At 40.3% G+C, this 13,892-nt stretch overlaps 1 protein-coding gene across 7 annotated transcripts in view; it reads left to right on the forward strand.

The window, feature by feature from the left end:
- The window catches only part of CEP135 (centrosomal protein 135), a 186,990-nt gene that overhangs the window by 64,373 nt on the left and 108,725 nt on the right, over positions 1–13,892 (forward strand). For all 7 annotated transcript variants that reach the window (XR_012516837.1, XR_012516838.1, XM_074396162.1 and 4 more), the window contains one exon: positions 11,426–11,577. Coding sequence is in view for 5 of the 7 variants with exons in the window: in XM_074396162.1 (XP_074252263.1) it covers positions 11,426–11,577 (152 nt within the window). In the remaining 2 variants the exon portion in view is untranslated. The remainder of the gene's footprint in view (positions 1–11,425; positions 11,578–13,892) is intronic.

Below are 13,892 nucleotides of genomic sequence, written 5' to 3' on the forward strand. Positions count from 1 at the left end.
TCCTATTACCTGTTGGCAAATTACTTGACCTTTCTGTTCCCTGATTTTTTTATTTGTAAAATAAGAATAGTGTTAGTACTTACTTCTTAGGGTTTTGTGAAAATTAAATTAGTTAATACATGTAAAGAACTTAGAGGCATTCCTGGTACATTGTAAGCTCTTAGTAGGTATTAGCTATGATTATTGCTGTTTTGCTCTTAATAAAAAATCATAGGCCAGGCATGGTGGCTTATGCCTATAATCCCAGCACTTTGGGAGGCCAAGATGAGGCCATCAGTTGAGCCCAGGAGTTTAAGACCAGCCCGGGTAAGACCAGATAGGTCTTACCCATATCTGCAAAAAATTTACAAATCGGCCAGGCATGGTGGCATGTACCTGTGGTCCCAGCTAGTTGGGAGGATCAAGTAAGACGATCACTGGAGCCCTGGAGTTCAAGGCTGCAGTGAGCTGTGGTCACAGCACTGCATTCCAGTCTGCATGACAGAGCAAGACCCTGTCTCTTAAAAAAGAAAAATAAAGCCGGGCGTGGTAGCTCAAGCCTGTAATCCCAGCACTTTGGGAGGCCGAGGCGGGTGAATCACGAGGTCAAGAGATCAAGACCATCTGGTCAACATGGTGAAACCCCGTCTCTACTAAAAATACAAAAATTAGCTGGGCATGGTGGCACGTGCCTGTAATCCCAGCAACTCAGGAGGCTGAGGCAGGAGAATTGCCTGAACCCAGGAGGCGGAGGTTGTGGTGAGCCAAGATCGCGCCATTGCACTCCAGCCTGGGTAACAAGAGTGAAACTCCATCTCAAAAAAAAAAAAAAGAAAGAAAGAAAGAAAAAAATCATATAATACAGACATAGAGTAAAAAGAGAAATTTACTTCCATTTTTTATTACTCTCTCTAGAGATAGGATTTTTAACAATTCAGTATATTTTTGTTTTTATAATTTCAACTTTTATTTTAGATTCAGGTGTACATGTGGGGTTTGTATATGGGTATACTGTGTGATGCTATACAATTGATCCCATCACCCAATAGTACCCAATAGTTTATCAACCTTTGATGTGTTTTGTTTTAGCCAGTTTCTATTACTGTCCCTTCACTGTTTTAATTTATTTGCCTTCTATTTCTGTCATGTGGATTGGTTGATTTGTCACCTCATCCTGGACTATATTTTCCTGTATCTTTGTGTGCCTGGTAATTTAATTTTAGATTGGATGTCAGCCATTGTGAATCTTACCTTCTTGGTTATTAGATAGTTTGTATGACTGTAAATACTCGAGGTTTGTTCTGGGATGCAGTTAAATTACATGGAAATAGCCTGATCCTTTAGTCTTGCCTTTAAGATTTCTTAGGTGGGATCAAAGTAGCATTTAGTCTTGGACTAATTTTGTTTCACTACTGAGATAAACCCTTTTGCGTATGCTACCTGTTGCCCTATGAATTATGAGGTTTTCAAATAACTGATGGGCACAGGGCACAGGAACTTTTCCTGGCCCTGCTCTGAGTATTATTCCCTCTAATTTTTTCATGGTTCTTTCCCTGGCCTTGGGTAGTTTTCTCCATGCTGAGCTCTACTCAGCCAAAGACTCAAAGGATACCCTTTGTAGATCTATGGAGCTCTCACCCTTTGCACCTCTCCTCTAGTATCTGTCCTGCAAACTTGAGCTGCCTTGGCCTTCTTTGACTCTTATGTCTGTCTTCTGAACTTAGGGCAGACCACTGGGTTCCATGTGGGTTCCTTTTCCTGTGCCACAGTCTGGAAATTCTTCAGGCAATAAGCTGGAGCAAGTGTAAAGCTCATCACATTTGTTTCCTCTCTCTCAGAAGTCACTGATCATCATTGCCTGATGCGTAGTGTCCTGAACACCACTGTTTCATATATTTCATCCAACTTTCTAGTTATTTCAGGCAGGAGAGTAAATCTGGTCCCTATCACTCCAGCTTGACCAGAAGCCAAAAGCGGTAATTAATAAACTGGAAAATACATCTGAAGAAAGTACTAGAAGTCATTGGAAAGAAACAAAGAATTTTAAAAGTTAAAATGTTGGGAGGAATGCTGGGAAGATGGCCGCCTAAGAACAGCTCAGGACTTCAGCTCCCAGTGAAAGTGCAGAGGGTGAGTGGACGCCGCATTTCCAGACGAACTCTTATTGCCCACAGACCAGGAGATACCCAGGCAGAGGGGTCGCCAGCGTCGCAGTCCCAGCCGGTGCGGCTGTTTTGACCCCCGTGGGGCTGATTCCGCCCGCGCGGCTGCTGTGACCACTCCCTGTTGCTGCCGTTCTCCGTACAAAAGCCAATGGTCTGGGAGCCCTCTTAGCTGGCGAGCAGAGCCCTGAGACGACAGAATAGCCCATTCATCTGAAATAGCGAGTCAGGCCAGGAGATTCCTAGGCAAAAAATCCGCCAGGAGCCGGCGCCGCAGTTCGAGCCGACTCCGTGAGTCGCAGCACGGGAGATCCCGGCGCCTTTTCAACAAGCGACCGGAACGCGGGGTCGTTCAACTTAAAAGAAAAGACTCTGAGTCAGGGAGCCAGGTGATCAGGCTCGGTTGGTCCCACCCCTCCACCCCCAACAACAACGAAAACAAAAACAGTAATTGGAAACCCTCTGGGTTGAGCCCTTCAAACCAAGCACAGCTGAACCAGGACGGTCCGGCTCCGTGGGGGAGGGGTTTCCGCCATTACTGAGACTCTCCACCACTACGGAGGCAGGCTGCCGTTGCCGAGGCAACCTGCCACAACAGAGAGAGTCCACCATAACAGAGGCGGGGCCACCATTGCCGAGACAGTTCTAACTACGCCCTTATAAAAAGGACTACAGGGAAGAGCTCAGGGCAGCTGGGTGGAGCCCACAGCAGCTCAGCAAAGCCCCTGCAGGCAGGCAGTGGCTAGGCATGCTGCTAGCTGGGCGGGTCAGACCTGAAAGAAAAATCAAAAAAGGCAGTAGTGCAACGGAAACTCATAAAGCTCCAACTCCCTGGGACAGAGACAGACAACAGGTGGATAAACCCACAAAAATGGGAAGAAACCAGCGCAAAAAGGATGAAAACTCCCGAAACCAGAACACCTCTCCTCCTAAAAGGGATCACAACTCCTCACCAGCAAGGGAACCAGACCGGATGGAGAAGGAGGGTGATGAAATGACAGAATCAGACTTCAGAAGGTGGGTAGTAAGAAACTACAATGAGCTAAAAGAACATGTTCTAACCCATCGCAAAGAAAATAGGAACCTTGAAAAAAGATTGGACGAACTGCTGACGAGAATGGACAGCATAGAGAGGAGTATAAGTGAATTGATGGAGCTGAAAAACGCAACACGAGAACTTCGTGAAGCATGCACAAGCTTCAACAGCTGAATTGACCAAGCAGAAGAAAGGATATCAGAGGTCGAAGATCAACTCAATGAAATAAAAAGAGAAGGCAAGAACAGAGAAAAAAGTGCAAAAAGGAATGAACAAAATCTTCAAGAAATGTGGGACTATGTGAAAAGACCTAATCTACGTCTGATAGGTGTACCTGAATGTGATGAAGAGAATGAATCCAAGCTGGAAAATACTCTTCAGGATATTATCCAGGAAAACTTCCCTAACCTAGCAAGGCAGACCAATATTCAAATCCAGGAAATACAGAGAACACCACAAAGATATTCCTCAAGAAGAGCAACCCCAAGGCACATAATCGTCAGATTCACCAGGGTTGAAATGAAAGAGAAAATGCTAAGGGCAGCCAGAGAGAAAGGTCGGGTTACCCACAAAGGGAAGCCCATTAGACTCACAGCAGATCTCTCAGCAGAAACCCTACAAGCCAGAAGAGATTGGGGGCCAATATTCAACATCCTAAAAGAAAAGAACTTTCAACCCAGAATCTCCTATCCAGCCAAACTAAGCTTCATAAGTGAAGGAAAAATAAAATCCTTTGTGAACAAGCAAGCACTCAGAGATTTCATCACCACCAAACCTGCTCTACAAGAACTCCTGAAAGAGGCTCTACACATGTAAAGGAACAACCAGTACCAGCCACTCCAAAAACACACCAAATGGTAAAAAAGCATCAACACAATCAAGAATCTGCATCAACTAACCAACAAAACAGCCAGGTAGCATCAAAATGACAGCATCAAATTCACACATAACAATACTATCCCTAAATGTAAATGGACTAAATGCCCCAATCAAAAGATACAGACTGGCAAATTGGATAAAAAGCCAAAACCCATCAGTGTGCTGTATCCAGGAAACCCATCTTACATGCAAGGATACACAAAGGCTCAAAATAAAGGGATGGAGGAAGATGTACCAAGCAAATGGAGAGCAAAAAAAGGCAGGAGTTGCAATTCTCATCTCTGATAAAATAGACTTTAAAGCAACAAAGATCAAAAGAGACAAAGAAGGACATTACATAATGGTAAAAGGATCACTGCAACAAGAAGAGCTAACGATCCTAAATATATACGCAGCCAATACAGGAGCACCCAGATACATAAGGCAAGTTCTTAATGACTTACAAAGAGACTTAGACTCCCACACAATAATAGTGGGAGACTTTAACACCCCATTGTCAATATTAGACAGATCAACCAGACAGAAAATCAACAAGGATATCCAGGACCTGAATACAGACCTGGAACAAGCAAACTTAATAGACATTTACAGAACTCTCCACCCCAAATCCACAGAATATACATTCTTCTCAGCACCACATCACACCTACTCTAAAATTGACCACATAATTGGCAATAAATCACTCCTCAGCAAATGCAAAAGAACAGAAATCATAACAAACAGTCTCTCAGACCACAGTGCAATCAAGTTAGAACTCAGAATGCAGAAACTAACTCAGAACTGCACAGCTTCATGGAAACTGAACAACTTGCTCTTGAATGTTGACTGGATAAACAATGAAATGAAGGCAGAAATAAAGATGTTCTTCGAAACCAATGAGAACGAAGACACAACATACCAGAATCTCTGGGACACATTTAAAGCAGTCTCTAGAGGAAAATATATAGCAATGAGTGCCCACATGAGAAGAAAGGAGAGATCTAAAATTGACACCCTATCATCAAAATTGAAAGAGCTAGAGGAGCAAGATCAAAAAAACTCAAAACCTAGCAGAAGACAGGAAATAACTAAGATCAGAGCAGAACTGAAGGAAATAGAGACACAAAAAACTCTTCAAAAAATCAATAAATCCAGGAGCTGGTTTTTTGAAAAGATAAAATAGACAGACCACTAGCCAGATTAATAAAAAAGAAAAGAGAGAATAACCAAATTGATGCAATAAAAAACGATAAAGGTGATATCACCACAGATTCCACAGAAATCCAAGCCATCATCAGAGATTATTACAAACAACTCTATGCACATAAACTAGTAAACCTGGAAGAAATGGATAAATTCCTGGACACCTGCAACCTCCCAAGCCTAAACCTGGAAGAAGCCGAAACCCTGAATAGACCAATAACATGGTCTGAAGTCGAGGCAGCAATAAAGAGCCTACCACCCAAAAAAAGCCCAGGTCCAGATGGGGTTCACAGCTGAATTCTACCAGACATACAAGGAGGAGCTGATACCATTCCTTCTGAAACTATTCCAGACAATCCAAAAAGAGGGAATCCTTCCCAAATCATTTTACGAGACAAACATCATCCTGATACCAAAACCCGGCAGAGACTCAACAAGAAAAGAAAATTTCAGGCCAATATCCATGATGAACATAGATGCAAAAATCTTCAATAAAATGCTGGCAAACCGATTGCAACAGCATATCAAAAAGCTCATCCACCATGATCAAGTAGGATTCATCCCGGGGATGCAAGGCTGGTTCAACATACGCAAGTCCATAAACGTAATCCACCACATAAACAGAACCAAAGACAAAAACCACATGATTATCTCGATTGCTGCAGAGAAGGCTTTTGACAAAATTCAACAACCCTTTATGCTAAAAACCCTCAATAAACTAGGTATTGACGGAACGTATCTCAAAACAATAAAAGCTATTTACAACAAACCAACAGCCAATATCATACTGAATGGGCAAAAACTGGAAGCATTCCCTTTGAAATCTGGCACTAGACAAGGATGCCCTCTCTCACCACTCCTATTCAATATAGTACTGGAAGTTCTAGCCAGAGCAATCAGGCAAGAAAAAGAAATAAAGGGTATCCAAATTGGAAAGGAGGAAATCAAATTGTCTCTATTTGCAGATGACATGATTGTATATCTGGAAGACCCCATCATCTCAGCCCAAAATCTCCTGAAACTGATAAACAACTTCAGCAAAGTCTCAGGATACAAAATCAACGTGCAAAAATCACAAGCATTCCTATACACCACTAATAGACTTCAAGAGAGCCAAATCAAGAACGAACTGCCATTCACAATTGCTACAAAGAGAATAAAGTACCTAGGAATACAACTAACAAGGAACGTAAAGGACCTCTTCAAGGAGAACTACAAGCCATTGCTCAACGAAATAAGAGAGGATACAAACAGATGGAGAAACATTCCATGTTCATGGTTAGGAAGAATCAACATTGTGAAAATGGCCATACTGCCCAAAGTAATTTACAGATTCAACGCTATTCCCATCAAGCTACCAATGACCTTCTTCACAGAACTGGAAAAAACCACCTTAAACTTCATATGGAACCAAAAGAGAGCCCGCATAGCCAAGTCAATTCTAAGCAAAAAGAACAAAGCAGGAGGCATCACACTACCGGACTTCAAACTATACTACAAGGCTACAGTAATCAAAACAGCATGGTACTGGTACCAAAACAGAGATATAGACCAATGGAACAGAACAGAGGCCTCAGAGGAAATACAACGTACCCACAACCATCTGATCTTCGACAAACCTGACAAAAACAAGCAATGGGGAAAGGACTCCCTGTTTAATAAATGGTGTTGGGAAAACTGGCTAGCCATGTGCAGAAAGCAGAAACAGGACCCCTTCCTGACACCTTACACCAAAATTAACTCCAGATGGATTAAAGACTTAAACATCAGACCTAATACCATAAAAACCTTAGAAGAAAATCTAGGCAAAACCATTCAGGACATAGGTGTAGGCAAGGACTTCATGACCAAAACGCCAAAAGCAATGGCAACAAAAGCCAAAATAGACAAATGGGACCTAATCAAACTCCACAGCTTCTGCACGGCAAAAGAAACGGTCAGTAGAGTGAATCGGCAACCAACAGAATGGGAAAAAATTTTTGCAGTCTACCCATCTGACAAGGGGCTGATATCCAGAATTTGTAAAGAACTAAAGCAGATCTACAAGAAAAAAACAAACAAGCCCATTCAAAAATGGGCAAAGGATATGAACAGATACTTTACAAAAGAAGACATACGGGAGGCCAACAAACATATGAAAAAATGCTCATCATCACTGGTCATCAGAGAAATGCAAATCAAAACCACATTGAGATACCATCTCACACCAGTTAGAATGGCAATCATTAAAAAATCGGGAAACAACAGATGCTGGAGAGGATGTGGAGAAATAGGAACACTTTTACACTGTTGGTGGGAGTGTAAATTAATTCAACCATTGTGGAAGACAGTGTGGCGATTCCTCAAGGACCTAAAAATAGAAATCCCATTTGACCCAGCAATCCCATTACTGGGTATATATCCAAAGGATTATAAATCATTCTACTACAAGGGCACATGCACACGAATGTTCATTGCAGCACTGTTTACAATAGCAAAGACCTGGAACCAACCCAAATGCCCAACGATGATAGACTGGATAGGGAAAATGTGGTACATATACACCATGGAATATTATGCAGCCATCAAAAACGATGAGTTCACGTCCTTTGTAGGGACATGGATGAACCTGGAAACCATCATTCTCAGCAAACTGACACAAGAGCAGAAAATCAAACACCGTATATTCTCGCTCATAGGCGGGTGTTGAACAATGAGAACACATGGACACAGGGAGGGGAGCACTACACACTGGGATCCGTTGGGGGGAAATGGGGGAGGGGCGGGGGGTGGGGAGGTGGGAAGAGATAGCATGGGGAGAAATGACAGATACAGGTGAGGGGATGGAAGGAAGCAAAGCACACTGCCATGTGTGTACCTATGCAACAATCTTGCATGTTCATCACATGTACCCCAAAACCTAAAATGCAATAAAAAAAAAAAAGAAAAAAAAAAAGTTAAAATGTTGGAGAATAGGGTGAGAAGATATAATACGTTGACTAATAACTTAGAGCTCAAGGAGAATATAATAGAATGTGGGAAAGGCAGTATTTGAAGAGATAATGATTGATGATTTTCTAGATAAGAAAACACAGGAACCCTCTGATTCAAAATGAATTTCAAAAGCATGACAAATCCCAAACAAGATAAATAAAAAGAAAACGCATTCAGTTTTAGTAGTCATGAATAATACAAGATATCTATGGATAAATTTACAGAATCTTCATAGGAAACATTATGCAACCATATTGAAAGTAGTTAAAGAAAGCTTGAATAAGTGGAGGATTTTATCAGGTTAATAAAAAAGGTTATAAAAAAACATAAATTTTCACCAACTTGGATCTATAGAGTTGAGGTAGTTCCAGTTGAAATCCCAGGAAGGTTTTGTGGGGGCAAGGGGGAGGAATTGACAATAGATCTTAAAATTTATGTGGAAGCAAAAAGCCAAGCATCACATAGAAAGTTTAAAGAACAACATGGTGCTAGACTTGCCCTCCCAGATGTGAAGCCTTTAGAGTCATAGTAAGACATAATAGGCCAGGTGTGGTGGCTCATATCTGTAATCCTAGCACTTTAGGAAGCTGAGGCAGGAGGATCACTTGAGGTTAGGAGTTCAAGATTGGCCTGGCCAACATGGTGAAACTTCATCTCTACTAACAATATGGAAATTAGCCAGGCAAGGTGGCATGCACCTGTAGTCCCAGCTACTTGGGAGGCAGAGGCAGGAGAATCACTTGAACCCTGGAGGTAGAGGTTGCAGTGAGCTGAGATCGTGCCACTGCACTCCAGCCTGGGCGGCAGAATGAGACTCTGTCTCAAAAGCAAAAAACAAACAAAAACCCTATGAGCCAACAATTCCCTTTCTATATATGTACCCCTGATGGAGCTCAGCAAAATACGATCTCCAGGGCATATGCAGCTTCCAGTCTGTTTTTGCATCATGGCTTTGCTTGTTTATTTACATATTGTCCGTGGCTGCTTTTGTGCTATAATGGAGTTGTGGTAGGGCTGGCAAAACTGCCTTTTTTCTTGTAGATTTTTTTTCTTTAGTTAGTAATTGACTTTGTTTTGGTTTGCTTTGCTTTTTGTTACCTGGTTTTCCCTGAACCTATTGCTAAATTTTGTCAAGAGTTCCAGTGTCTCTGACTTACGCCTTTAAATATGTTTTGAATATAAAAACATCAATTTCAGTTTTTTCATCTGAAAACCTCACTTTCTGAGCTGTGTATTCTTATTCCTATACTGTCTTTTTAGCGATTCTTTCAGAGGGAGGGGAGATAAAATATGTGTGGACAGTCCACACTTTTAACTATAAGACTTAACATTTATTACTAATACTTGTTTTAAAATTTAAATGTAGGCCGGGCGCGGTGGCTCAAGCCTGTAATCCCAGCACTTTGGGAGGCCGAGGCGGGTGGATCACGAGGTCAAGAGATCGAGACCATCCTGGTCAACATGGTGAAACCCCGTCTCTACTAAAAATACAAAAAACTAGCTGGGCATGGTGGCGCGTGCCTGTAATCCCAGCTACTCAGGAGGCTGAGGCAGGAGAATTGCCTGAACCCAGGAGGCGGAGGTTGCGGTGAGCCGAGATCGCGCCATTGCACTCCAGCCTGGGTAGCAAGAGTGAAACTCCATCTCAAAAAAAAAAAAAAAAAAAAAAAATTTAAATGTAGGTCATTTTTCCATCTAGAATTTATTTTTTCTGTAAAATAAGAAGAAATCCTACCCCATTTTTTTCTCCATTGAGTGGTTTGTCCCTATACTTAATTTATTTATTTTAGAGGCAGAGCCTTGCTCTGCTGCCCAGGCAGAAGTGCTATTGTATGATCATAGCTCACTGCTGCCTCTAACTCTGGGGCTCAAGTGATCCTCCTACCTCAGCCTCCCTAGTACCTAGGACTACAGGTATACCACCATGTCCAGCTGATTTTTTAAAAAGTTGTAGAGACAGAATCTTACAATGTTTCCCAGGCTGGTCTCAAACTCCTGACCTCAAGCAATCCTCCTGGCCTCAAGTGATCCTCTTGCATTGGCCTCCCAAAGTACTAGGATTACAGGAGTGAGCTACCACACCCAGCTCCCTACTAATTTTTTTAAGTTTATACTTTTTCCTACTTCCCAAAAATTTGCTATCTTTTCTAAATTTATATCTGTACATGATGTTTCTCACTGTTTTCACTTTCATATGTTTGCTTGTGCATTTATTTGTATGTGAAATCTTCATTGTTTTAATTATAACTTTTTTTTTTTTTTTTTTTTTTGGAGACAGAATCTTGCTCTGTCACTCGGGCTGGAGTGCAGGGTTCCGATCTCAGCTCACTGCAACTGCTGCCTCCCAGGTTCAAGTGATTGTCCTGCCTCAGCCTCCCTAGTAGCTGGGACTACAGGTGCACGCCACCACACGTGGCTAATTTTTTGTATTTTTTTAGTAGAGATGGGTTTTCACCATGTTAGCCAGGATGGTTTTGATCTCTTGACCTCGTGATCCACCCACCTCAGCCTCTCATGTGATAACTTTATCACTTGTTTTGATATCTTATAAAGCAAGTATACTTGTGTTTTTTCCAAAAGTATTTTTGTTTTTTCTTTTCTTTTTTTTTTTTGTAAGTGAATTAAGAACCAAATCTAGGCCGTTCTCCTTTTAAAACATGGTCTATCAGAATTTTTATTGGAATTCCACTGAATTTACTATTATTTGAGGAAAGTTTATTACATTTATAATATTGTGCTCCCATCAAGAAGCATCATGTGCCTTTACATTATGTCAGGTTATGTTCTGTGCTCTTCAGGAAAATTACTCTGTTTCTTCGCATAAATCTTGCCCACTTTGTGTTTGAGTTACAATGCTTTGTGCTGTTTTTCCTCCCCTCAATTCAGTCCTATTTACTTACTGTGTTTTAGAAATTCCTCAAAATTTTCACTCTGCTAGTGGTTTCCCTTCTGGTGTTTCATTGCTGTTATAGATATATTCTTTTCTCTTTTTGCTTTTTATTTTTTGTTTGTATCTTTAATAATAGTGAGGAGAGAGAAATTTTATGCTCATTCTGACTTCTAGAACCTAAACTGTACACATGACTTTTAAAGTTTTTTTTAAAAGTAAATATATTTTCTTAGTTTTCTTCCTGAAATATTATTTGAGTGCCTAAGAAAAATATAATTAACATATTAAGATATATACCTATTATTTTTTAAATTTAAATTATAGCTTGAAAGTGAAAAATACGAATTAAAGTCTAAAGTGTTAATAATGAAAGAAACAATAGAGTCGTTAGAGAACAAATTAAAAGTCCAAGCTCAAAAATTTAGCCATGTGGCTGGTGACTCATCTCATCAGAAAACGGAGGTGAACTCACTTAGGTAAGTTTGTTCAACATTTTCTAATTTCATTTCTGGGAATGTGTTTGTGGTTATATAAAGTTTATAACCATGGCATTTTGGACTGGGCCTTTGTGCCAGTTTTAGAAGTTGGCTTTGCAGCAGACTCACCTGGGAGCTTTTGAAAAGTATGAATTTAGGGGGCTGATTTCTGGAGGTTCTAATTCACTGAGAATCTACTGGGGTAGGTTTTGGGTATCTGTATTTTTCAAAAGAAATTTCACAGATTAATATGATTGCAGGCAGGTTTTTTCAACCTCCTTCCTTTTGAAATCCTCTTAAATACTTCAGATCATTTGTATTCCATAGTGTAAGATTGCTGAAAATTACAGAATTGCTTACTACCTATGCCATTTTCTTTCTCTTTCTTGCCTCTTTCAAAGAAATGTAAAGTCAGATAATTTATCTGTTTTTAACCTTTTCAGACTTAGAAATGTTTAAGTAGGGAGGTGAGACGTATGACTAGTATTCCTTTTAGGAAGCTAACTCTGGTGGAAATACATAACATGGATTTGAAATCTTAGAGATTGATGGCAAATAAAGAAGACCGGGGATCTGGACTGAAGCAGTGGTAATGAACTCAGAGAATAGAGATCAAATTTAAGAAACACTTCTTACATAAAATTAAAAGGTTTGGATAACTAATATGGGGCTGAGAAATACAGTAAGTAGAAGATTTACCTTAGCATATTGGGTTGTTAGTTAGTCATTAATTAATTAAGAATACAGAAGATTCAAGGAAACAAAAGAGAAACAAAGCTTTTTTCTGGTCAGGGTAGCTGCAATAAGTAAAAAGATTCTGAAGGTCGGAAGAAGGGGACCACTCTGGAGAGTCTGGGGAATTACCTCTCTAAATTACATTTGCAGTCGAATTAGAAAACGATTTTCACATGTCAGTGAGACATTACATCTGTGAAACAATCATGAAACAGTGACAACTTGGGATCAGAAAGGATTATAATAATGACACTTTTAAAAAAAGATTAACAAATTAAAACTGAAAAGTTAATGAATGGCATTGGATATTGCAGAAATGTGAGTTGGTGAAATAGAAAACAAACTAATGAAAGTCACCCCAGAACTCCAAAAAACAAAAAGAAGTGATGAGAAAAAAAGACATAGATCCAATATACAAAAAACTAGGAATCACAAAAGTTTACAGTAAACAGAGTAAATGTGAGAATCAAAGGAATTAGGAAAATAAAGGTCTGAGACTAGTTCATAAGGGTTCTGATTAGCTAATGACTTAATGAAATAAGACCAAGAACTGGGTGTATCTAGTTAATTAAGGAATACTACATTAGTAACTCTTAAAGAGCATCTCCAGTTTTGCTCTTTTGCTTTTTTGACTATAGTTTTGATAGGTTAGACCTCAGGAAGAACTAAAGTAGATACCACTTTTTTCTTTCCTTTTTTATGCAAGAGTAGAGCCAAATGACCAGTATCTCCTCTGGCTCATGTCTGGATTCAGCTCCAAAGTACAGATAACATGGTACATTCTTGTCATCCACAATTTCACTTTCGTGTCCAGCTGACTGGATCTAGCATTTAATCCATTTTGCTTTTCCTTGAGATTATAGCTGAAACACCTTTTTTCCTCACACGAGGCTTTTTCCAGTCTTAGAAGGCAGAGCTCTCATTGCCCTCTCTTGGATAACCTAGCCTATAGCTCCTTTGGAGTTTTATTTCTTGTACTAATACTAATATCCTTTTTTCTTGTGAGCTCAATCTACCTGTTCCTTCACCTAGGAGTAATGCAGTCACTGTGCCATTGTGAGAATTTTTGTCTACCTTTCTACCAGGTTACCTTATATAACCTGGGGATATGGCATTATTTCATAAATTTGTTTTGCTCTAACAGAGAAATATGACTTGTCTCTCAGGAAAGTGTATATCAATCATATTCTCTGTATCAATAAGTATTGTTAGAACCATGAGTTGAAACCACTGAATCCAAGTCCAAAGCAAAACCAAAGACAAACCATAATAGCCAGCACCCTTGGGAAGCAAAATCATGTTATCTGAACCTCTTGACACTTTCAACATGATTAATAGAGCTCTTGCTACCCCTCTGATGACAGCACATTCTCTTTTCCTTGATATAAAGACATTTAAGAAGCTGAGACTCAGGGCAGGGCATGGTGGCTCATGCCTGTAGTGTCAACACTTTGGGAGGCCAAGGTGGGAGGATTACTTGAGCCCAGGAATTCAAGAGCAGCCTGGGCAACATAGGGAAATCTCATCTCTGCAAAAAATAACAAAAATCAGCCAGGCATGGTAGCATGTGCCTATATCCC

Source organism: Saimiri boliviensis, chromosome 3, assembly GCF_048565385.1.
Source record: "Saimiri boliviensis isolate mSaiBol1 chromosome 3, mSaiBol1.pri, whole genome shotgun sequence".
NCBI lineage: Eukaryota > Metazoa > Chordata > Mammalia > Primates > Cebidae > Saimiri > Saimiri boliviensis.